The sequence below is a fragment of the Eutrigla gurnardus genome (genome assembly GCF_963514095.1).
Source record: "Eutrigla gurnardus genome assembly, chromosome: 10".
Classification (NCBI taxonomy): Eukaryota; Metazoa; Chordata; class Actinopteri; order Perciformes; family Triglidae; genus Eutrigla; species Eutrigla gurnardus.
The window spans coordinates 13,214,314-13,239,822 of NC_139924.1; the positions used below are offsets into that span (position 1 = coordinate 13,214,314).

General features: G+C 42.1%; 1 protein-coding gene across 2 annotated transcripts; it reads right to left on the reverse strand.

The window, feature by feature from the left end:
* Positions 1–354: 354 nt before the first annotated feature.
* ccdc9 (coiled-coil domain containing 9) lies at positions 355–25,363 on the reverse strand. Of its 2 annotated transcripts, XM_084019068.1 has the most exons (16): positions 25,259–25,363; positions 24,001–24,053; positions 23,736–23,840; positions 22,502–22,651; positions 19,452–19,521; positions 18,619–19,409; positions 18,071–18,154; positions 17,383–17,547; positions 17,111–17,292; positions 15,789–15,850; positions 10,378–10,498; positions 9,898–10,030; positions 8,783–9,296; positions 8,141–8,260; positions 7,195–7,590; positions 355–3,009 (listed from the first exon to the last, which is right to left on the reverse strand). In XM_084019068.1, exons 2-16 carry the CDS (start codon positions 24,001–24,003, stop codon positions 3,005–3,007), a joined length of 2,901 nt encoding a protein of 966 aa, XP_083875194.1. In that variant the 5' UTR covers positions 24,004–24,053; positions 25,259–25,363; the 3' UTR covers positions 355–3,004. The 2 variants fall into 2 exon arrangements, with proteins under 2 accessions (XP_083875194.1, XP_083875193.1); XM_084019067.1 differs by having other exon boundaries at positions 18,619–19,521.
* Between the last annotated feature and the right edge of the window lie 146 nt (positions 25,364–25,509).

Below are 25,509 nucleotides of genomic sequence, written 5' to 3' on the forward strand. Positions count from 1 at the left end.
CCCTCTTGTGTGACCCTCCAGTGAAGAAAATGTGATGAAGGGCCCTCTAGTGGAAAACATAATGAAATGCCCTTAGAGTGCCCTTCCATTGGAGAGAACATGATGTGCCCTCTAATCCAGAGTGCCCCTCCAGTGGAGAAAATGGGGTGAAGTGCCCTCTATGTTGCCCTTCTATTGGAGAAAACATGAAGTGCCCTCTATGTTGCCCTTCCAGTGGAGAAAACCGGATCCAGTGCCCTCCCAGTGGAGAAAACAGGATTACTTTTTAGTTCCGCCCCTGCCCCTCAGACAGCCAGAGTCTGCCACTGGGCTCCGACTTTCAGTAAAAAGAAGAAAATCAGACCGGACTTTGGACATCAGAGAAATACATTTATTTGCTAAATGAGAGAAAGAAAAACAAATAAGCAACAGTGTGCTTTACATTTCATGTGGGTACAAACACCAGGGCTCCTCTTCCTCTCTGATCTGTGAGCTGATGAAGGACATTTATTTCATCAATGGCTTTGACAACATTAAAAAGCTAAAATTTTGGATTCATGCTAGTCCTGATAACCTTATGAAAACATGTGCACGCCTCCGCTTCAAAAGGGCCAAACCTTGCTTGTTCTCAGAGCGATGTTATGCATCAACCAGGAAGACATTGTAGAAATGGATGTATTGAAATATCTCCTGCCTTAGTAACAATCAGTCATCGAAGCTCAGAAAAACAAACAACCATGTGCCCGTAGCTCACAGGCTACATTTTGCACAAACACCCAACTGTGGAATGCTCATTTCCATTTAAAAACTGTACATATTGCAGTTCATTTAAATCAAAATGCATAATTTTGAGTCCTCTAACACAGAAAACAAAAAATATTAAAGCAACCCATTTATCCAAGTGTCCAAAGGCATGATTCAAAGACTTTGCAGAAAACAAAGCACAAACGCAAAACAAACCAAACTAAAAGCCCTTGGTCTGCTGAGGTAAGAGTGAAGGCTTCATTCCAAAATAAACTTTACTCAAATAGTAATTTATATTACACTTTCATATCATGCAAGTTGGAAATGAGAGACAATTACGTCCTCAAAACAGAGCTGAACATATTGATAACGTAAAGAAAAGGCAATAGCCCCGGTTACACCCTTGATTTTAAAACCAATTAAAAAGAGGCAGGGTTACCTGACGGGAACTCTAACCACACGGATATGAACACATTTCTCTGGAGAACTGCTGATTCACAAAATGACAGCACAGTCTGTGGCAGTGAAAATATCAAATGTTTCCGATTGTGACGCACAATTAAAACGGCAAATGGACCCTGCTTGAAGAACATAATTGATATATCTGGGTGAGGAGGAGCTCACATGATTTTCTGTCAAAATGCCCTCAAGCAACACACCTGATCCTTGAAGTTAATCCGGGCGACAGCTTCAGCCAAGAGGACTGAAGTCGGTTATTCAACAACAGCAGGCCTGCACAGCTGGCTCTCATGGAAAACAACAAATAAATCACACTTAATACATCATGCTCTACCTGCAGCAAAGCTCATGTAAACAGTCAGGCTGAAGGATTCTTAGTTTTAAAAGATAGTGTGTCACGATGTCCTTGGAAGTTAAAAATTAAATGGAGTCAGTGGGTCTGACATGAAAAACAAAAGCACGTCCATATCCAAGTAATAAAAAGCCGCAAAATAAAACCAAAGAGCAGGCTAGAACATGGGGTCGCATCCCTACATTACGAGCACTAATGGAGATCAGCCACAAAGATGGCCACCGCAATCACTTACAACGGAAGCTATAAAGTTGCAACAAAAAGCTCAGAGCAACTGCGACGAGAGTCGTGATGAGTCCAGTTTAGGAGAGACCGTGTGCAATACTGCCTAAATATCCATTGTTTAGTTGGTGCAGGCTAAAATAAAATCGAGGCTCACACTAACAGTCGTACTGGAGTCTATAATCCGACATCCGAGTTTGTAAACTAGCTAATTACAGGCAAAACAATTATTAAAACAAATAACAATAAAAAAGGGGAATTCCACCTATTTTACACATCAAAGACGGTTTACACGTGTTGAGTACTTCTTCATATGTGAAACAAGCTGTAGAAAGCCATTTGTGTCTCCGTAGGGAGCTGCATGGAAACTGATAATCTTACTCAATTGATGCCATTTGTTGGTGGTGAAGTTGCATTATGGGCAATGTAGACAATGTTTAAAAGATTTAAAAAGAACTCTGGTTCTGCTCCATCGGATTTTGATCCTTTTAAAAAGTAAAAACGTGATTGGACTGCAACACTTAATGAGTGGAGAACTCTTTGAACATATCGCTAGCAGCAGCCATTAACGCCCACTTCTAGTAAATGTGTTGGCCAAGTCAGACGTGTTTACAACAACACAGCCGGCCACCGGTTAACTAACAAGCTGACAGTGTTGAGAGGCTGAATTCTAAAAATGCAATAATTTTCCAACATAAATTAGGCATGTTTGTTTGAGAGCAGAAAGGTACGACCTTCAAACTGGTCAGCTGAAAGCCTTTTATAAACTGATATCAGGTCAGTTGCAGCTCGGCGTTCTTGGCCTTGCAAAGCTCAACTGCACATCACTTCAAACAGCTCAGGTCAGCTGATCCCATCTTCCAGGCTCAATTCATGAAGTTAAACTCTAAAGAGGGTTCATTTAGCTTTCGAGGGCATAAAAGTATTCTGAAACGATAAAACCAGATCACGTGCAGAAAATCCTTGAGACACCACTGTGAGAACAAAACTATGAGGGGGATTTTACTCTTCATATCTTAATAGTTAATAACATGGCGGCGGCCTAGAGGTGATCAGACCCACTGATCCAAGAGAGGCAGCCGAGAGAGGAAGCTGAAACGAGGTCAGCGATGCACAGTCCCTCATGATGGTTTCAGACCTCCGTCTTTATGCGTGTGGTGGTCAATCCAGTGATGAGTAATGTGATGCTCTTCATCCATCTCCTCTTCCCATCCTCCACAGAAATGAGTCTCTTTGTTCCGAGCAGCTTCAGCCTGTTGATACAAACACAGGGAGGAAGTGGCGGTGCATGTGTGTGTCATTGGACTTGATGCTTTTATCACAGTTACCATAAAGTGCATAAAGCGAGCGGCCCCATTGAGCAAAATGGTCAAACATATTTGTTGCATCCAGTTTGTAAAATATGAGGTTTTGCCTGCTTTTCAAAAACAAACAAAACATCACCTTTTGGGCTAACCATTTCTCCACATAAAAGGAGAAGTTTGACATTTTGGGAAACACACAGATAAGGAGATTCATGTCCGTTTGCCAAATACGAAGCTACAGTGAGCAGACAGCTAACTTAGCTTAGCACCGAGACTGGAAGCTGGGGGAGCTGGCCTGGATCTGTTCAAAGGGAACTACATGTTCTGCTGTGGACGTATTTAAGACACCTAAAAAAATAAAAATATCTGTACGACAGCCCTTTCTGACTGGAAGTGAAGCCGTTATCTCTCTTTAAAGCCACAAGATTCCACTGACAACACCAGTAAATTTACATCAGAGAACACAGGAGTTGCTGGTCTACTTATCGTGCGACTTTAACACAAACAACCCAACCAATCAGGGGAGAGGTAGACCAGCAACTCTGCAAGGTAAATATACCATTTCTTCCCAACGGAGTCTGGGGGCTTTGAAGAGAGCATCGATGAATACAGCGGCTTCAGTTCCCCATCTCACATGGCTGTCTGACAGCAAGTTTGAGTGGTCAAAGTATTCTAAATATAGAGTACTGTGATGTGTGATGTTGATTGTTTTAGGGGTCTGAACCAAACAACCGCCATTTACTGTAGGTAATACACTGACTGTGGATAAGTACCTCCTTACTGTCAGTAAAGTCTGGCACATAACCTCTGTTAAATAGTGATTTACTTGGGTTTTTGCTTCCAGATTAAACTGAGGAGATATAACTTGTCGGTTTGTCAGTGAGCGTTGAGGTTTAACGGATCCAGACTAGCTGTGACGCTGTCTCGCTGTTGCATCATATTCAGCATACTGACATTGGTTTTTGGATGAAGTATTAGTTTGTCTTTACTGTACATCTGCCCAATTTTCTCATCATGCTTTGGTTTTCTGAATTCGAACACTGACTGCAAGATCCCTGGAACCGTTTGGTGGTACTTGAGTGTCAGATACTCCACTGTGGAGCCTCACAAACATCACAAGATCTAATTCAATCAGACTTCAAACGGCCTCCGCTCTGTCTGTCCAATCATCTGTCCAGCAGGCTGCAGCTCATTTCCTCTCAAAAGCCTTTACAAAAACGTAATTGTGCCTCTAATTTCCCTGGTTTCCTGAACTCCACCCTGACAGCAACACACTAACACAGCCGCACAATTACATCAGCAGATGTGCCCACATGAGCTCATCTCACTTCTGCTGCTTATGAGTCATTAGTAGAGTGTAAATGCAATCAGGGGCTTTTGCACCAAACAAGGAAAAGACGACAACAGAAATCTTTCCTTACGTTAAACAGCTGTTATTTACGTGTTCTACTGAACATCGGAAATTAAGAATTAAATAACAATGTCAACGACCCAAAGACAAAGAGATTAGGCACAACCGCCGTAAAGAAGATCCAATCCAGTATCTGTATCAGGTTGAGTCCCTCTTGGTGCTCTCAATAAACAAACATTTACCCTACTTCTAGCAGGTATAAATTATCTAGATTGTCATACATGTAGTGCCATTCCAGCTGATTACCAACTCTGCATGGTAGCCATAGCAACAGATTACCCCTCCTTATATCCAATGTCTGACAGAACTGACTTACGGCTTTTATTCTTTGATCAAAATGAATGTGCTTATATAAAAACATCTGGTCACTTCACACACTACTTTGGAACTAAGCAGGTTTAAGAAGCAGTTACTTATGAGTCTATAACCTACAGTTCAATTAAAGAGTTTTGGGATTTACATTTAACGCAAAACTGCAGTGGAAATGTTGTGCAAAAAGTGTCCAAATTTGTTTTCTAAAACTTAGCCATTAGCCAAAGTGATACCACCACAGCATCTAATGACTGGACTTCCTCATCTAGTCTGTGGTTTATTCACTTAGCTCACATTTAAACTGCTGTGTGCAGAAACAGAATATGGGCAGATAGATCAAATTCTAACCAGAGCAAGTGGTTTCTATTCCCAGCTGTGGCTCCTGTGCTGAAAATGTACACACTAATGAATCCTGGTATTCTGTGGTGCTTTGGATCTACTTTATCAACAACACAGCGACAATGAATCCGCACTGAGGAAAATCAACTTCACAAAAACAATCAATCAAGCATCAATCAATCATCTGGAGCAGAAATACTGACATCCCCTTAGACACCAAAAGCAAACTCTTAATATTGTAAATAAATTCATTCCACGGTTTATTTTCTGTTGGCTTTTTTGCCTACATGATGGTGTGTGAATGCTGTTCTCATCAACTCTGGTGGAGAAAATAGTTTCTTTAATCAACATTTTTTAGATGTTGAGTGTAGAAACACTGGAATCTGACAATAAAATACTCCATAAATTCCCCCATAACCATAAAATTCCTATTTATAGCCTCAGCAATTTCTTCAGGGAATTAATTTAATCAAATGGAGCCGTGTATATTCAACAATTACCCAAAGGCATTTTAAAGATTATTTTAGGCAATGTCCTTAAATTCAACTGTACTGTAAAACACACTTCAAGCCAACACAACCATTAAAATGCTGTGCTGTGCATAGGAACCAGTTAAAAAGGTCTTAAGAGCTGGTCAGAAGTCAAACCAGATGGAGGTAAAATAATTGGACCCATTTATCAAGCGTCTTATAATCACCGAGTTATTTATATAAGCTTACTACCGCCATTTTACAACGGGCTATATTTATTATTATTATTATTAATATTATTATTATTAAAAACTTCAGAATTCCCTCTCAAAAAACATGTAAAATTTCTGTATGAAAGCTATTTCCTAACAGGGTAGGACACCTGGAGTAACTACTGTTTCCTAAGTTAAACCCCAATTAAAACAATGAAAAAGAAAAACTAATTTTCCCAGTTTTACTCCCAGCCCCTGGAGTAAATTATTATTTTTATTCTCAGGTATCGGGCCCTCTGTAGCTCCCAATCACGATAACTTAAAGCCCACCTACTTTTTAGCAGTCCAATCAAATCCAAAGGATTTAAGGAAAGTAGAACTCTACTTTTCAAGCCTAAAGAAGGACTGATTCCCAACTCTGAGACGCTTGATAAATACAGGCACAGGGTTATGAATAGACGTCCAACTTGGCTCTGCTCAGATAAACATGTTGTCATCATTGTTGGCTGAAGCATCACCTTCTCAATCGGTTGACCATCTCTTCAGTACATATTTGTTTGGGACATTCAAAGGCAGCCAATTCCTGGAGTCCTAAGGTTTACCTCCGAGGATTGCTGCTCAAAATCTCGATAGTCACAGATTTCATTTGCGAGTGTGAAACATTTGAGTCAAGTAGTGACGCTTTAAAAAGGAGAAACTGACTGACGACGTTCAAATTTGGTTTGCTTGGTGGAGACATCCGATTCCCAAGATGCCATGAATGTAGATGTAAACTAACAATTTGGCATTTGATTTGAAAAAAACTTGCATCAACACTGAAGGAGCGAGAACGAGAGGCATCACAAAAACGTTTGGTCATGCAGCACAGCAAGCACAGTCATCACAGCCACAAAAAGATGAAAAACAAAAACAGGTTTTACATGACGAGGAAGATGAGAACAGGAGGAAGGAGAGGGGCAGTAGCAACGGGGAGTAAATACAACAAAGACCATTACAGGAGGTGCAGGTACTATGAGTACAGTCCATCACAGCAGGAGCAGGAAGACAGTCAGGAGGTGTTTCAAACAGGAAGTGGGGTCTTGATTGGTTAGAGGATCGTGTCGGATCCAAAAACCAGGCAAAATGCTGTGGGTGAGTGTATAAATATATCTTTGGATTTGTCATGCCACCAAACAGCTCCCCCTATTATTTATATCAACATGAAAGGGGAAAAAACAAGGAAAGCAAGGCTGAGTGAGCAGGAAACCACCACAAGGAAAACGGAGACGAGGATATCAAACAAACACCTTCACAAAAATAAAAAAGACAGAGCGAAGCGTGAGAGGGTCTCAGTGTGAAGCGGGTTTCTTACAGTAAGCCACAGTCTCAAAGTCACTGATATGGACCGCACCTGAAGACGTCGGCTCCGAGATCATCTGCTCTGAGGACGTCGGCTCCGAGATCATCTGCTCTGAGGACGTCGGCTCCGAGATCATCTGCTCTGAGGACGTCGGCTCTGAGATCATCTGCTCTGAGGACGTCGGCTCTGAGATCATCTGCTCTGAGGACGTCGGCTCCGAGATCATCTGCTCTGAGGACGTCGGCTCCGAGATCATCTGCTCGGAGGACGTCGGCTCTGAGATCATCTGCTCGGAGGACATTGACTCTGAAGGCTCAACCGTCTCTGCCGTTGGAGCAGCGTCCGTCTCAGCAGGCGTCATGTTGTCATCTTTTTCTCCTGCCAGTTCAGAGGAGCTATGGTCGACCTCCAGGGCGACTGGAGAGAGAGGGCTGTCCAGTTTCTCTGCTGTCAGAGAGAAACAAGCATCTATGTTACAGTGGGTGATTCTCAATGTCAAGGAAGAAACCTCCAACGGATGAATTTCCATCGAATCCTGCCGAAGGACTGTTCCAACAGTAAGGATACCTTCAAATTCTATCCTTCGTCAAAGAATTCTTAAGGATGCATGCGTGTATCCTTTGCACTCCTACAACGCCCACAATGGACAGTTATGTCACTTCAACAGGTAAAATTGCCAATCCTTAATTGACTCGTATTTGATTTACAAGGCCTAAGTTTAATGTCCTAAGTGGCCGTTTAGACCAAACCAGGGTTCACTTCCACTCAAAACAACCACGGCCCGCCTGCAAAGATGAGAAGAACTGAACATGTCCATCTGCATATTTCTTTGACTATTCATTCACATCCCATTGTTTAAGGTTTCTTCCTTCTGCAGACACCATGCATCATCGCAGACATCCGGCGTTGCATTGGAGAGCACATCATCACCAGCTGGGCGTTGTGTGGGTCACGTCTCTGTCATTAGCCTTAAGTTGTTTTTTGAGGTTTGTATTACCTTGGGATGGAGCAGCAGGTATATCCTGGTCCATCGTCACGGCAACCTCGGTGAGAGTGGGGTCAGATGGCGGTGCGACGGGGGAGTCGTCGGGGACAGAAACCACCACAGTCTGCTTGGCTTAAGACACAAGGAGAGTCGAGCAGAGAAGAAACGGAGAAAGAAACAACGTGATTTAACGGGGGCTGAATACCATTCTTTTTGGCTTCCAAGCTTCAGTGACAAATATGAGATATTCAAAGTTTCGTAGGGGTGGGAGGGGGAAGGATTTTTTCTTCCCTGTGAATTATCATTACTAAAAATATAATTCTTATCATTTTATGTAATATTTATTTCAATAATTATTTATTATCTCCCCCCAAAAAGATGCAATAATCACCTCAAATGAATTGCAGCTCTGTTCCATAAAAACAAGTTCTCGTATGTATGTATATAAACAAATAAATAATTGAATATAATAAGCCTATAGCACCATATAAATGAATAATGGGAGAAAAACATTTCTTATTTCATGGCCTACTTTTTGGGGGATTTTTGGGGTAATGCATAGCCTATGTTAAAAGAAAAACAACCCGAATACATTCACATACTGATTGTAGACGCTTCGAAGCCTTCACGTCAGCCTTAGATTAAACATCCTACCTGTATCCTTCTCTGTCTGTGGCTCAGCAGGTTCATTGGAAGCTTGGCTCTCCTCTTCCTCCTCCTTGTCCTCCTTTCCCTCCTCCTTCTTCTGGGGCGGGCTGGCCTCCACGCTGGGCGGTTTCAGTGGGCTCTCGCCTCCCATGCTGCTCCGGGGCGACAGCATCTCCATCTCCTCCCCCCAGTCTGATACAGGCTGGTGGCTGTCCAGAGGGAAGAAGGGGCTGAGAGGCTTGCCTCCTTCTGGTGACTCCTGAACTGCTGCCGGTGGGGGGATGTGGACCTTCGGCCTGGGAGGCCGCTGGTCTTTGGGACTTCCCGCTGACGTTGTTCGTGAACGCGGCTTCGGAGATGTAGGGGAGTTGTCTTTGCTCTTGGCTGGTTTTTCTTTGCCGGTGTCCTTCTTCTCATCGCCTCTGGAGTCGTGATCCGAGTCACTCCTTTCGTCTTCCCCGTCACTGGCATCCTCCCATTCTTCGTCGTCCTCTTCTTCGTCTTCGTTCTTCGCCTCCACCTGAAAAAACATGAAAGGAAGGGGCATCTGTGAAAGTAATTGAAAAGAGTTTGCAATCTGAAACCTGCGATGACCACTCGGGGGCAGGGAAATGAGAAAAGAGCTGATAAGGTGAACCTGTGAGCAAACGGTTGGCTATTTACACATTCAACATTTACTCTCCTGTGTTGAGCTGTTGGTCTCCAACCAACTCATGAGGGAAATATCTGGCTCTGTAGCTGCCAGATGTTCCACCAGCTTTCTAACTCTGCCTTTCTGCTGTTTGTTGCTGAGCAGCAGTACAGCAGGTTTGAAATCTGAAGAAAGATCAATGCCATCGGAGCTGAAATACATCGAAAGACCTCAGAGTTGGGTGACAATTCTGGGGGTTTATCAAGTGACTTGTTTCACCTAAAATATTGACTATAGCCCTTTTAAATCTATTATGGAACATGATTTACATTTTTGTAGTTTCTTTGAACAGTCCATGTGCTCTAGATTTAATTGTTGGCCGGAGTTCTACTTTTCCAGTATTTCTCCTTCCTTCAGTCTCCAGTTCACTGTCGGGGTCCGACTCCAGCTTGCATTATTAATCCAGACTAAAGACCACCTAAGACTCTACCTTCATTGCTGAGGGAGGGTTGTACTTTTCTTCCTCTTTCTCCTTCTTTTTAGTCCTCTCCTCCCTCTTTGTCTTGTCCTCCTTCTCCTCCTCCTCCTCTTCCCTTTCTCCTTCCCAGCGGTTGTCATGCATGCTGTCAAAGGCATCAACACACATCAACGTCAGAAGCAGCAAACTCACGAATAAGGAAAAACAGAGAAACATGTTAGTCTCACTGAGAAAAAGTCGACATATTAAGAAAAAACATGTTCCTGAATCAAAAATAACAATTAAAAACATGGATTGCAATATAATTAATCTCTCACTTGTCATATGATATAATTTATCAGTTGACTTGATTTGTATTAATTATCTGAATATGCAAAGTAACTAAAGCTGACTGACGACGTGGGGGATTTAAAAAGTACGATAAAAAAAACTAAACTAAAAATAAAATAAATAAAAACTAAAATAATATACATTTAGTCTGAATGGATTTACCTGTAGCTGGGTTTCTGTCCTCGGCCCCTCCCTCTGCCTCGCTCACTTCGTTGCCCCGGGGTCCTGCCCTGGGACAGGAAGTCACCAAAGGTGGGGGTTTTAGGTGGCCGCTTACTGTCATCTGGAAGAAAGACACGATGGAGAGTGTAAATCATTGTTTGGTCATACTTGATCTAAAAAGGTACGGTGAATCCAGGAGGAGGGGGACTGAATGATGAGGAGGAGAAAAGAAATGGTGGCGTGCATGGTCAGAGTTGAGATGAAATACGATAAGATACGATAAACTTCATTGATCAGGGAAATTCACAATACTTAATACACAAATACATTACAGGAAGTGATACATATGTTGTTAAAAAGGCAGGAACCACAACATGTGATCCAGATGTCAATAGAATAAACCTTACCTACTCTTACAGTATCATGGCATCTACATAAAACTAAACTTAATATCTCATTTAGGATTACATAGAACTTTAAGTCTATTTAAAAGTATATTTAAAAATAATATTTGTGCACTATATCCTGTCATACTAGACGTGTTGTTTATTCATCTGTATAAATGGGCAAATAAATAGAGGGAAAATAAAACCAAAATTTAAGCAATAAAAGGCCAGAAATGGTTAACGGTAAGTAACTGTATTTTAAGGATAAATGTAGGTAAATAGTGTCAAATTTGGAACTGAAATATCCCCATCATGAAAATGCCCCTTCATGCCCTTCATGAAAAAGACATTTGTTCTAGTCCAAATTTTCTGAGATTACATGAATTAAAAATACAAATGAGGGACTATCTTCAATATTAAATATGAGCTAATTTTCTACAGAACAGAAATCTGAGCGTGGTTCAACATTCTGGTTTCACTTGGTTTCTAAAGAAGGAATGTTAGACACCTCTCTTTAAAAATACTGTCAACCGCATAGAAAATGAAAATGTATGAAATTGCCTCGATCACGTGACTAGCTCAAAATAAAATGGTGACTGTTGATAGTTGTTATGGTGACAACACAAGTCAGCAGATATCTGATGTCGGCATGAGTGACTTGTTTGTTCTTTGCAACGGTTCACAAATATTTCTGCCACTCTGGCCGTCCGTTGTTTTCTATGGTCAACAGCCATTAAAATGTTTTAGGAATTAAATATTACATAACTCATGCTTTGATTTAGGCTCGGGCGGTAATAGAAAGAATAGATGGTGAACTCGAAGGAGTTGTTCTCCAAAGAAAATGCAACTGCAGCAGTTTGGCAGTATTTTGGGTTTCGACCGAATGACAAGGGAGAACCGGCAAATCTCAACGAAGCCAGAGATGCAAATACTTCAAATCTACATGCCCATCTCCAAATTAATCACGCAGACGAATGCAAGGATGAACATTTTATCGTGTTCAGAGGCTCAGCTGCTGCTAGTGCTGCCCGAGCAGGACCATCATCTACGACTTCTACACAACGAGCAATAGCACAGCGTGCAGTGGAAACCTGTTCCGATGTGGGGGCAAAGTACAAAGCAAAAGGTGGCTTCATTTTTCTTCTTCTTAATTTAAGGAAACAATCAAAGCTCTAGACTGTCAGGTATGTAGTGGTTTCTACTTTTGAAGCTGTGAATGCCATATTAGTGGTGTGTTTACCGTATATGTGGTATATTGTAACAAACCCCTTTAATTTTTGGTCACAATCAGAGTTTTATAAAAATGGGAATCATCTCTCCATCTCCCAGCTGATTTTATTGTGGAGGAAAACGAGGACGAAATGAGACAGATGCCAGTATTGGGAGAGATAAAAAAGAAAAGAAATGACGGAGAGGAGGGTGAAGTAAATAACAAGAAGTCAAAGTGAGAAAAATAGAACAGAGAAGCATTCAATGGAGGGGTGAAGGAAAAAGAAAAGGTCAGAAAGAAAAATATAGACGAATGAGAGAAGGAAAGAAAGCCATGGAGGTGTGAAGGAAGGAAAACGGTCACAGTTATGGAAAGATGCGAGGAGGGGGAAGTAAGGAGAGGGAAGGTCAGAGAGGAGATGCAGAGAGGGAGGAGGAGCTTGAAGGGGGAGAGAGGAGGGAATGATGTGATTAAAAAAAGGGTAAGAAAAAGAAAGTACAAAAGAAATGAAGGGATCAGTGAGGAGATAAAAAATTGAGAGGATGAAGAGATTGAACAGAGCAGCTCAGGGCTGTGAAGAGGACACTCGAGTCATTCCAGAAATTAGAAATGGTTGGGGAGAAAAAGAAACACACAACCAGCTAAAGCGAGTGCAGGGTTTAATGCGAGGCCGGTGAAATGTCATAATCTGTAATATACTCTCCAGGAGAAATATAAAACAGGACTGAACAGATGTTGGAAATCATTTCTCAGCTTTTGTTTGGACTTTCTGGCCACAGAAAAGGCAAACATCACCAAAGAGGTACTCAGAGAAGGCAATGAAAGCACTAAAAAATATTTAAAAAACACTGTTAATTCCTGATGACAGTGTGTGTGCAGTCAGAAGGCAAAGTAACACACATTCTGGTTTGTGGGTTTGATTTTGCTGTTGGGCTTCAGACAGACACACAGATGGAACAAACCAAAAACACACACACAATGCAATCCGAGTGCCATGCTGTGGTCTAACCTGAGGCCCTGCCCCGAGGCTCTGTACGAGGGTTACGCCCCCGGGCTGCAGAGAGGACACACACAAACACGTTACAGTACGGCCTCCACACACGCCGCTTATCCATGAGAGAAATCAAAGACATCGGAACCATAGAAACGTCATTCATGTTGCTGCTAAACCAGAACTTTACACCACTAGTGAGGTAAACGCATGAGACAATGCGATGAGAGATGTATCGGACCTTTGAAAAACACAGTAGTTTTTATTTTACTAAAATGGTGATAATCATAATTATTTTAGTCCAATTGTGGAAATTTTAATTGACATAACCCCTAAGGCTACACAATGTACTTTCAGCATTGATAGTGCAATCTGCGCTGCCCCTCCCCAGTGAGCCCATTTCCTGGTAGCCCTCGCCTTGACCTCGCCGCTTCCTTAGTAAGAAGAACGACTCGACCGGGACACACTGTCCAGAGTGGGGAGTGGCCCGCGGCCACATTGGCAACCCACACAATTATAATTCTGCAACCTGGCAGTCAAAACTATTATTGAAATATTGGATGATTGTGTATCCCTGGATATGATGAATTAAAATGACCGCCTCGCCATGACAACGTCATCCTGTTCTATTTATGTGTGATATCGTCTCGAGTCCGAGACCCTGGTCACACTTCTGACATGTGATCACGCCAGCACACATTAACTGTCAAGTCTGTCCACGCCGAGGTCGTGACTTCTTCACATTGGGATCCGATCAGCCAGACCACATGCCGAGGTGGCCTTGGCTCTCTGTTCTGATCTCATCAGCTGGACACCCAGACTTGGGGAAGTTGTTTTCATTATTTTATATTTCATAGTTTATGTTAGCACTCATCTGGTGGTTGCCTAGCAACAATACAAAATTAATACAAAAAAAAAATACTGTTTTTATTATCTTTTATATTTTGAATCAGTCCGGAGTTTAGCGGTGCTGCATTCAAAACTGCATTCCAAGCACCGTGCAAACAGAAAGGAAGAGCAGCATTAAAGATGCAAATCCTCTTGAAGAGAGTTTGACTTGTGTCGTGGGATCACCGGTCCCACAGTGAATTATTTTATCATCCGGATGACTGCCTGGAATTAAAACATGCTTGAGCAAAATTAAGTCATAATAAAGTTCCCCTGTAAGGAGACGCCTTCTCAATGTGTCTCATGCAAGAACCACTCGTACAAACAAAAGGAGTTGGGTACAATTTGTCTGCCGTTATCCAAGTTTCTCACCAATGGACTGCATATTACATTACTTTGAAGCTATCTCAAGTTTGAAAAAGCTTTATGAACTTCACCCTATACAAAAAAGGACCCTTGACCGCTCAGCTGTGAATGCAAACGACTTCTCCACTTTACAGATAGTTCCACTTTATACATTTCTTGTTTGCATGCAGTATAAATATGTTATAATAATATAACCATATACAATTTTCTCCTATTCTAAAATGGTGCATTTGAGTATTTCTGCGTACTGGGGTCCCTGAACAGTATTGGAATTGGATAAAGTGGGTCTGACTGGAAAGCGGAGACTCTTGTGGATCCAATGAGCCAGTCTCCAGTAGCCATGAACTAGACAGGTGACACTCTGGGGATGGATGGCTTTCATAGGTATAGTGATTCTAAGGGGGAAGTTTGCAATTGCATAAAAATCCAAAGTATTGGTGTTGGTGTTTTAATGCTGTATTTATTTTTATTATTTTTTTTTTTTTAAATCCATTCTCCAGTGGTAAACCAATTATTAAATTTAGCAACACAAAAATTGCTGCAAAAATGTATGAGACTGGGGTTGGCCATCATATACTCCCACCATGACATCCTAAGCCCTTCTACACTTTCATAATATTTTAACTAATTCATTTTTATTCATGATTTCAGACTAGAACAACTTGACACACACTGCTGAGCTGCATCTAAACTGAATATTCAGGCTCTGCCTCCGTTAGATGATGGTGAAAAATACAAGAATTCGGAGGAGACCTGAGAATAGAGAAGATCAATGCTGGTTTTAGGAAACGGCAGTCTGTGTTTAGTCGTAGCTCAGAGATCAATGAGACATCTCAAGCTGTTCTTCATTTGTTTTGTAAATGGACTTTCCATTTTGAGAGTGTACTTCTGTACACTGAAAGAGAGGAGATATTTGGTTCTTGTTTAGAGGTAATTATGGACTGGTTTTGTTGGTCCGGCTCACTTGAGGATGCATGTAACCCATGAACTGAAATTAGTTTGACACCCCTGCACTAAGGGATAATACTCAAAAATGAATTCATTTTAACAATAAATAATTATGTAGTGTTCATAAATATTATATTTGGCTACAGGTCAGAATAAATAAATAATTTTCAAACCTAACTTTTAGGCTGGTTATTAGTGGCCGGTGCTAGTTACTGTGACTCCTTATTTCGATCATGTAAATGTTAATTAAAAAAATAAAACCACTGTTTCACTAAAGAGGCTCAGTTAGCACCTATAAAAAGAAAACTGGGGTCCCTCTGAGAGCTCCTCTCAGATCAGCATGACCGCAACATAAAAGGTCGATTTGGACTCCAGGGAAATACACCGAGCATTTACATAACCAGCTTAATCAACTCCCATTTACACAACAGCCATGATGAGCTGGGCGAGGGAGACGGCTTGGCGTCCTGTGATGCGTGTGTTTACGAAGCGTCTATGGGGCGACATGTTGGAGTGACATCTTGACAGACGAGCTGAGACATGGGATGAAGGTGCAGCTGTTGTCTAACCACGGCAACGGCACAGATGTGGTGTGTTAGTGTGCACGTATGTGTGGACTTGCCTCTCCTGCCGCTCTGATCGGGTGCGATTCCCTCTGAGGCCACAAACTGGTCCTCCTTGAACCTGCGAAAACAGCCGCAAGGTTAGAAACATGCACACAAACCAAACGCGCGCACACACACACACACACACACACACACACACACACACACACACACACACACACACACACACACACACACACACACACACACACACACACACACACACACACACACACACACACACACACACACACACACACACACACACACACACACACACACACACACACACACACACACACACACACACACACACACACACACACACACACACACACACACACACACACACACACACACACACACACACACACACACACACACACACACACACACACACACACACACACCTGAGTCGTTCTCGTCACGCTTGTCAGCTTGAATAAAGATGACGATAAACTATTTATATCGTCTTCACCTGTCCTCTGTCCACTGATGGAGGACGTATTCAGAGCCTTTTACTGAAGCAGAAGTACTATTTCCACACTGAACGGATACAGTGTTACAAGTAAAAGTACTATTTCCACACTGAACGAATACAGTGTTACAAGTAAAAGTACTATTTCCACTCTGTATGAATACAGTGTTACAAGTAAAAGTACTATTTCCACACTGTAAAGTACCTATAAATATCTGATCCTCAATGGATGTATGACATACACTTTAGTACACAATAGTCACACGTGGTTGAGATGATGAACATCTCTCATAAAGCACAACGATTAAAGGAGCAGTTTGTGAAGTCACAAGTTACTTTTAACATGCATTCTGGTAAAACAATTAGTCGTCTCGACGCTCCCTTGAAGATAAACAACGCTTTCATATCAAAAAGATTAATTAGGGCTGCAATAATGAGCAATTCATTGATCATCAGAAAATGAATCTGCAAATATTTTGAAAATCAAATCGCTTTAATCATTTTTGAAGCAAAAATTTCCAATTATGTCCTTGTTCTCAAATATGAGGACTTTTCTTCATCGTATCTGACAGTTTTGGGGTTTTTGAGCTGTTGGACAAATAAACAAGCAATTTTAATACATATATACCTATATCTTGGGCTTGTAGCAAGCTCTTATCTGTTCTTTCTAGACAATACAATTAATCAGGTAATCATGAAAATACCAGGCAGATTCATGGATAATGAGAGCAATAGTTAGTTGCAGCCCTAGATCAAAATCAGCAGCTGCCTTGCAGTGCACCGTGTTTTAAGCATGGCTCTCCACCTGAGGCAGCGTCACAGAAATCTATTCAAATTAAGCTCCAACATTTCCTTCCTCACATGTTCTCAGTCTTCTGTGCATCCCACTCTCGTTTCCACTGGCCCGTGGCGTTACGATGGCGCGCCAGTCTCTCCTCGTCAATCTGCTCGCGCTCCTTCTTCCAGCGCAGGTACTCGGCTCTCTCTCGGCCCGTCATAGACATGGTCATGTCCACAGAGCCTTTGGGACCCGGCCTTCGACTCTACAGAGACAGGAGGGGACACAAAGGGAGGGAAATTAATAATGCTGCAGTAGGAAGTATATTCCTTTTAAAAAGAACCACATTACTTACAGTCCATTCTTTCTCCAGTTCGGCTCTCGTCTTCACGTTGTCGAAGTCCAGCCCCCCCCAGTTTCGTACATGTCTCCTGCTGCCCTCTTTGCGGTCTATGTCTGGCGCTGGGCCTGAACGTCTCGGGTCGTCCAGGAAGTTCCGGATCGGCTTGTCTCCATCCTGCTAAGGAGAGAAATCGTACATTTAAAGCTCTGTCACATTTGAAAAGTGTCCTCCATCATCATTTTGACCACAGACCAAGTAAAGCCTTGTTAGTTTTTCCCAAAAAACAATTCTCACTTTTTATTTTTATTCCTTAAAAAAGAAAATAAAAACACTAGATTAAACACTAAAACAGGTCAGCAGATATTAAATCTGCGACCACTGCTCCTTATTAAATCAATTATTTAAATAAAAAGTTTTGACTTACAATCTGAGTGCCTCGGATGTTTTTCAGACTGCCACTACTAATATTAAGGACTTCCTTCAAAGGTAAGCTGGGCAGTCCTTGTTTTGTGTTTTCATTTGTAGGGAAATTGGGGTTATAAGTTGATCAATAAAGTTGATTAACAGCCCAACAAATATGAGAATCTGATAAGATAGAATCTCTGTATGGTTTCAAAAGAAACCCAAAGCACAACAGAGCAATTCCAACTGATGAGCTAAAACACTATAAAATAATCTTGTAAAACAGTGACTCTCATACCCGCTGTCCTCTCTCGTACTCTGCTATTTGCTCCATTTCTTCATTCATCTTCTCAATGTTCTGGCGCCTCTTCTCCTCCCATTCCTGTCCAAAAAACAACACAGTGATGCATCATTAGTGAAACATCACAAATACAAGATGTTAACGTTGACATTCAGACCAAAAACAGAAAGGACTTAATGACTAAAAAAATTTCAAAGGGGCAAATATTTTATCATTCGTTGCATCATTTAGCGGAAACGCAAAGTTCACGATATAAAGTAATCCATCAGGAATGTGTGTCGATGTCACCAGTCTGGCTCCACTGAAATGAAGGGGGCTGCGTTTTTCCATGCAAGACACACGTTGGTATGAAGTCATAATCAGACAATTTTTCTCTTTCGGGTAAACCGATTAAGCAAGATTTCATTGTTTATATAAATAAATAAAAAGGTGCATCAGAAGATGCACAAAAGAAATTCTGAGATTCTGATCTTCTGCACTTTCATGGTCACTTTACATCAATCAATAAAGTTTAGTAGCTTTAAGTATAGTTCATCCACACGCACCTTGGATTTCCTGTCAACGCCACCTGGTGCTGCGTCTGGTGTTGACCCTGGTGTCCCCCCTGGTGTCCCACCTGGTGTCCCCCCCGGTGTCCCTCCTCCTTCTCCTCCTCCTCCTCCTCTTCCTCTCCTTCCACCTCTGCGTCCAGGTCCTCCTGACTCCCCAGGTTCTCCATCTCTGGGTGTCCTGGGTGTCCTGGGTTCCCATTCTCTCCTCTCCTGGCGGCCTCCTCCTCCTCCTCCTCTCTGTCCTCCCCGACCCATTCTTCCTGACCCTGTTCTCCTGGGGGGGCTGCGGCCGTCGCCCAGCTCCCCTTGGTGTTCTTCGACAGGCCCTCCTCCTCCTCCGTCTCCTCTGTGACCTTCGCCCGCCCCCCCCTGGTCTCCTCGGTGGCCATCGCCCGACCCTCCTCGGCCTCCTCGGTGATCATCGCCCGGGCCTCCTCGTTCTCCTCGGTGGCCATCGCCCGGGCCTCCTCGTTCTCCTCGGTGGCCATCGCCCGGCCCTCCTCTGTCCCCTCGTTCTCCTCTGTGGCCATCGCCCGGCCCTCCTCTGTCCCCTCGTTCTCCTCTGTGGCCATCGCCCGGCCCTCCTCGGCCCCCTCGTTCTCCTCTGTGGCCATCGCCCGGCCCTCCTCGTTCTCCTCTGTGGCCATCGCCCGGCCCTCCTCGTTCTCCTCTGTGGCCATCGCCCGGCCCTCCTCGGTCCCCTCGTTCTCCTCGGTGGCCATCGCCCGGCCCTCCTCTGTCCCCTCGTTCTCCTCTGTGGCCATCGCCCGGCCCTCCTCGGTCCCCTCGTTCTCCTCGGTGACCATCGCCCGGCCCTCCTCGGTGACCATCGCCATCCTCTGATGTCTTCCGGCCGCGAGGCGTTCCAGGTTTCCAGTCATTCACAACCCTCTTGTCCTGCAGGAAACGCAGACAGTAATTAGAGACATCTTCAACAGGGGGTCCGCGACTTCTTCCAAAAATTAAAATATGTCCAAAAATACACATCAACACGAACACAACCTATAATCAGCAAATATATATCTTCCTATTTGTGAAATGTTATGTAGGGATATTGTGATGTAGAAATGCCAATAATTATTCAAATGAATATAGAAATATATGACTGTCAACAATTATTATTTCAATGGCTCAGCATTGTAAACATACATCATTACAAAGGACTTTCATAGATGGCATTACAGGCTGCACAACACATTGTTACTGGCCCGGTTTAATAAGAAACACAATGTTATACAATATGTAATAGGGGGTCCCTCCACTGTGTCGCTATAAGCCAGGAGGTCCTTGGCCTGAAAAACATTGAAGACCTCTGAATTGGAGTATGGACAGTAGGTTAGCGAGTACCTTATTCTAAAAATGTATGTCAGCATGCCGAGCCAAGGTTCTCAACATGGCAGTCGGTATTTCAGGGGTCATATGAAAAGAAATCCTTGCACCAGATGATTAGAACAGCTTGGTTTTGTAGCGATTGTAAATCAGTATAAATCACCTGTGCATGCGGCTACTCAATCAAAATATATTCTCAAAGTTATATTTGGCTGGTAATCAATCTGTATTTCCATGATGTCTGAGATTTTCAGCAGCCAAAAGAGATTTCCTGTACTGATTTTAACCCCTGTACTTCTAATTTAATCTCCTCGTGAAGAATTGGTGCCATATAAAAAAAGTACAAAAGACTAATCAGGGCTATGGATTATGCTGAGAGAGAGAACGAGTGAGAGAGAGACAGTGAGAGAGAGAGAGATCATCAGTTTTTCAAGGAGCTCTTTAAGCTCAGACAGGCTCATGAACCAAATTTTTGATGAATATCCATTTGCTCTGGTACACATGTGGAGCAGACGCCACCCACTTGCCCTTCAGCCCTGTCTGTCTTGTAACCTTTGCGGGTTGAACACCGCCTGTCGGCAATAAGCAGAGGTAATTTTTTGAGGCAATCTGGAGCTCAGCAGGAGCTCACAGCACCGTTTCATCACCATCCACCTCTGGAATCAGATCATCAGCTGAAATGAACTGCAGCCAGCTGTTTAGAATAATCAACAGTGAAGGCAGATATTTCATAATGACTCCTAATAAATGACAATGTTGCTCTGTAATGCCTGGATGTGAAAATAAGCAACTGTTTGTCTTATCCACTTATAGAAGGTGATGCATGGTCACAACTTGTTTTATGCTGCCCTCGAGTGGCCAAAAAATCTGTTCTTGCAGGCTTAACAGAAGTTAAGGACGGCGCTTTCATATGTACACGTATTTGTTGATTTAATTTTAGATCATGTCAAAAGAAGCAAACATCACTCACAGCTCACAGTATGAGCTGTTTGTGCTCATCCGGTGCTGCTGCTACGCTTTAATGCATTTACATAACAAATGAGTTGAATTGCATACTGAACATGAAGAGTTGGATAATTTGTTGTTGACTACATTATGTTACTATAAAAAGGTGCAATTATCTTAGCTCTGCTTTAAAATATCTGCCAAATCAAAGATAAGCAGAGCTAGATGGATGGCTAACCAACAGAGGAGCACACACTAAAAGATCAAACACTCGTACGCTAACTTTTAGTATTTTTAGCCTTTGACTGATTTTGTGCCAACAGTTGGACTGTTTTTATGCCACTTTCCCAGAATGTTTTTCTTAGTATAGTATATACATTTGGTAGTTATCCTAAAAACCTTCGTTACTGATTATTCAGATGTGTTATGGCCTGTGATCACATTTCCAGGATTTAAATATTCCAGTCAAATCAGACAGGAGCCAAAAATACTTGCTATAAGAAATACATATGTAATAAGTCCCACACTCATTTAGATTTGGATGAACTACTAACTCTGTTTTTACATTGCTATTTTCACCTTGAGGACCTTTTATTGTCATTATAACAACTTTTTCCTACAGGTATCATAGTTTCCTCTCATCCCATATGAAGTACGTCATTCATGGTTCTGATTATGTTACTTTTACTTAAAAAAAAGAGAAAATGGCTGTCCGATCAGATTTGATTGAAGCAATAAATTCCCCAGTGCGACTATATTGACATAGAAACCTGAGGTCGCCACTGCAAAACCCATTGTTCTTCCTGCATCCAGCGCCGTCATCTGACAGAGTTGGTGGTAAGAAAACTACAGTGTTTCGCTGGATTAGAATATTCCACAGTATTTATTGGAGCCAGAGTATACAGCCGAAGAAATGCAGTGGAAAACTACTAAGCTACAGTCGCACAAGTCGTGCAAGTGGACACGGCCGGCAATGCATCCTGGTACATGTAGGCACTGTTGACACACCTCCGCCAGCAGGAGAATTCAGCTCCGACGGTCAATACAGCAGCACTCAGGAATATGTTGCTTCAATGGACAACATTCAACATCCGCACTGATTGGACATCCACATAAAGAGATGATCAATTTTGCCTTTAACTACTCCGCCTTTTTCACATGAATGCACTAGTAGCTGTACAGCAACTTCTTGTGTATTAATGTTGCACGTGCTTCTCACACGACTGCAGGTAGAACTTTGTTTTATGAAATATATATCTATCCAAAATGCAACTGCCAGCCTACACATGCAACACAAGAAGTGGGTAGAGAACTGATGCAGGGCATGATGGGTAGACTGGCAGGCATCTGGTTGTAAACTAATTAACACAGTAATAAGAGTCTGTCAGTTTAGAAGCTGCTTCTTCTCTCTGCAGGATCATCATAAACCACATAGAGGTTTTAGCTTTTCTCCGGCCACAAAACATATGATGGAAAGACGCATCACTGAGGTCTCATAACTGATATTTTTAGTGGATGAATGTGTGCTACCGGATGATTCTGATCAACTTTCCTTTTGAAAAGTGCCATTATATAAAAAAGAAAGACCCACATCATGTCTTACCCCTGTCAGCTTTGAAAGGTCGACTGTGACAGTGAAGTTCTCTTTGTCCGCCTTTCTCCTGTCCGTCTCCGGCTCATGGGGGCGGGGTTTCCGTGGTGTTGTCACGGCGATGCCCTCCTGCTCTGCCTTCTTCTTGTCTTCCTCTATTTCCTGTTGAGATCCAGCGACAGAGTGAGTGAGCCGACACTACAGCCATATCCCAAGTCTAAACTCTGGACTAATTTCATAATTTAAGTTGTGAGTTCAAAACCCGGAAAACAAAATTAATACTATAGTGTTGAAAGAAAGCTTACAGTGAATTAGATCATAATGTCAGGTAGGTGAAATGGTAATCGCTGTATTGAGTAACAGCTACTCCCTTGCTGGTTGCAGAATTGTTTATATTTTAAGCTACCCTAATTTAATGCAATTGTTGACACAACTTACAAGTTTGGAAGTGGATAAATAATTCAGACCAATCAAATAAAAATGAAATCAGAGGTGTCGATACAACTTTTTCTCAACTCAGGCCTCAACTCTGACATCTGCCGATCCCGAGAGCCGATCCGACGGCACTGCTGTCTTTTCTCCATCTGTATACCACACTGTGTGGAACTGGCTGGAACCATATTTATTTAAGGTAAGTTAAGGGTTGCCGTGAAGTAATGATGGCAAAAACATTTTTAAATGACACTAGTTAAGAAGCTGCATTAAAGTCAAGCCGAAACAGAATTTCAAGAATATCGTATCTTTCGTATGGTCAAGTATTGAAACAGGATAGGAAGGCAGGACGTAACGCTGGTAGGAATTTTATTTGATGGTTGACAAGTTTAGGTGATGATCTTCTCGAGCTTTGTAGAGAGCTGTCGTTGCAGATTGATTGATTGATGGACGTCATGATATTATTGGTTGAGGTTGGGTGGTACTTGCTGAGCAGGTGTCATATTTTTTTTGGTAGATATATCTCTATAATAGAGATGCTGACTGAGATGACTGACCAGCATGCATGGGAATTAATTGGATTTATTTTGGCAAAATGTTGCCTGATCGCCAGTTGAATTGGCCTGCGATACGATATAATCTGATAACCATTAAATTAATGCACACATGCACTACAGTTTGTAGACTGAACCGCCCACCCCAAAAAAGATCAGTGATAATATCATTGGTTATTTTTTTAGCATTCTGCCATTGTATCACTAACTCGATGGTTGATTCAAGTACATTTTGTTTTTGGGTGTAAAGTACTCCTTACCTGATACCTCTTAACCAGAGCTTCATTCTTCTTCCTCAGGGCTTCGATTCGTCTGTCCAGCTCTGCATCCTTCTCCTCCTTGGTTTTGAGATCCACTGCTGAAGACTGGCACAGACAGGAGGAGGAGGGTTAAGAGAGCAATAAAATGAGGACGTAAACATGGCTGAGTTTTAACTTTGGTAGCTACTGTCCAGTCTGAACCCCAACTTTACCCGAGCCCACAATGTTGCATTCACAATCTGTGGTTTTTCAAGCCCTTACTCACCATCACTGTCTCTGACTAGTCTTCATGCACAGGTGGCTGACGGCTTGTTCCTCCTGTGGAGTGGAAGAGGATGAATTCATGGATTAGTTCCTGGTCATTCTTAAAGCAGCCCCCTCCGTTTAACGTTCGAGTGAAATATAAAATATCTTGTGCCCACAGCTCAACCTTTGAAGTAAACAATGTTTTGCATTTTTCTGGGTTTTTCAATGAGAGAACAGGAGTAGATTTAATGTTCACACATTATTTTATATATATATATATATATTTTTTTTTTACATCATAACTTTATCAGAATATACTTTTACTACTTAAACATTGCTGCTCACATTTTGGTTTATTAATTGGGTTTCCACAACACACACCTACCTACCTACATACATACACACACACACACACACACAATATATATATATTTTCCTTTGCTTCGCTGTAATGGTTGAGCCTATGAAAATAGCATTAAACTCCAAGCTGATCGTTGTATGAGTCTTAAAACGTGTCTGGAGGTGATCTTTACATGTTAATAATAATTATCATTATTCAACAGATAAGAATACCAAAAATGTGTTGGTTAGCATAAGAATTGTGACTTCCTTTTATGTTCTGTAACTCAGATGACAAACATTGAAGGACCCCTGCAGAAATGTAAAATGGCATTTTATTTATTTGACTTACTATTTTAGAATCTGTTCTGTCAGAAGCATGTTTGCATTAGTTTTTTGTTTGTTTTTTCTCTTATTTGCACTGACCACACTATTATTATAATAACAACAACCAACCCATAAATTAATCAATAATTCACGGTCCCACTTGAGAACAAGGGCTAACGTATCTCTCCTTAGTGACGTGATGAATCAAAGGTAACACCTAATCACAGGTCAGGTTACAGCCGTGTGTGTGTGCGTGTTTGTGCGAGTGTAATAACACAAGAACCTACATGAATAAATCCCTCATGCGTTTCCAAAGCTTCTGTAAGCGTATTAGAGCTGCAGCACACATCATATAATTTACACAACAAGTAACCATGATACACAACACACAGACCGACCAGGACATTAATTAAACCCACTTCGCAGTCTTATAAAGAGTTACATTGATCCGTTTAATTTCACTCTGCTGGGAAGTAATGCAAGCACACCGAGCCATGTCTGTTCCGATACAAAGCGCGAAACACCCGCGATGGAAACACACCGCAACACCGACGCGACCGACGCCAACTACACAATACACACGCGTGTAAGTGACACTATGTTGATATTACCTGTACCAGGAGTTGTAACGACTGTAAAGAGCAATGCTTGGACTCGTTGCTCCTTGCCAATTCCTGTGCCTCAATGTGCCCTTATTATCCGGCTTCCTGTTAGCCGCTAGCTAACTTCCTGCCAAATAAAGACCCCCGTCTCGGTGGTTTTAAAGAGACAGTTGCTTGATAAACTTCGTGTTGGTACAACTTTACTAATACGGTGAAAAGTTGTTGTTTGATTCATATTTAATGTTTATGTAGGTAAAAAC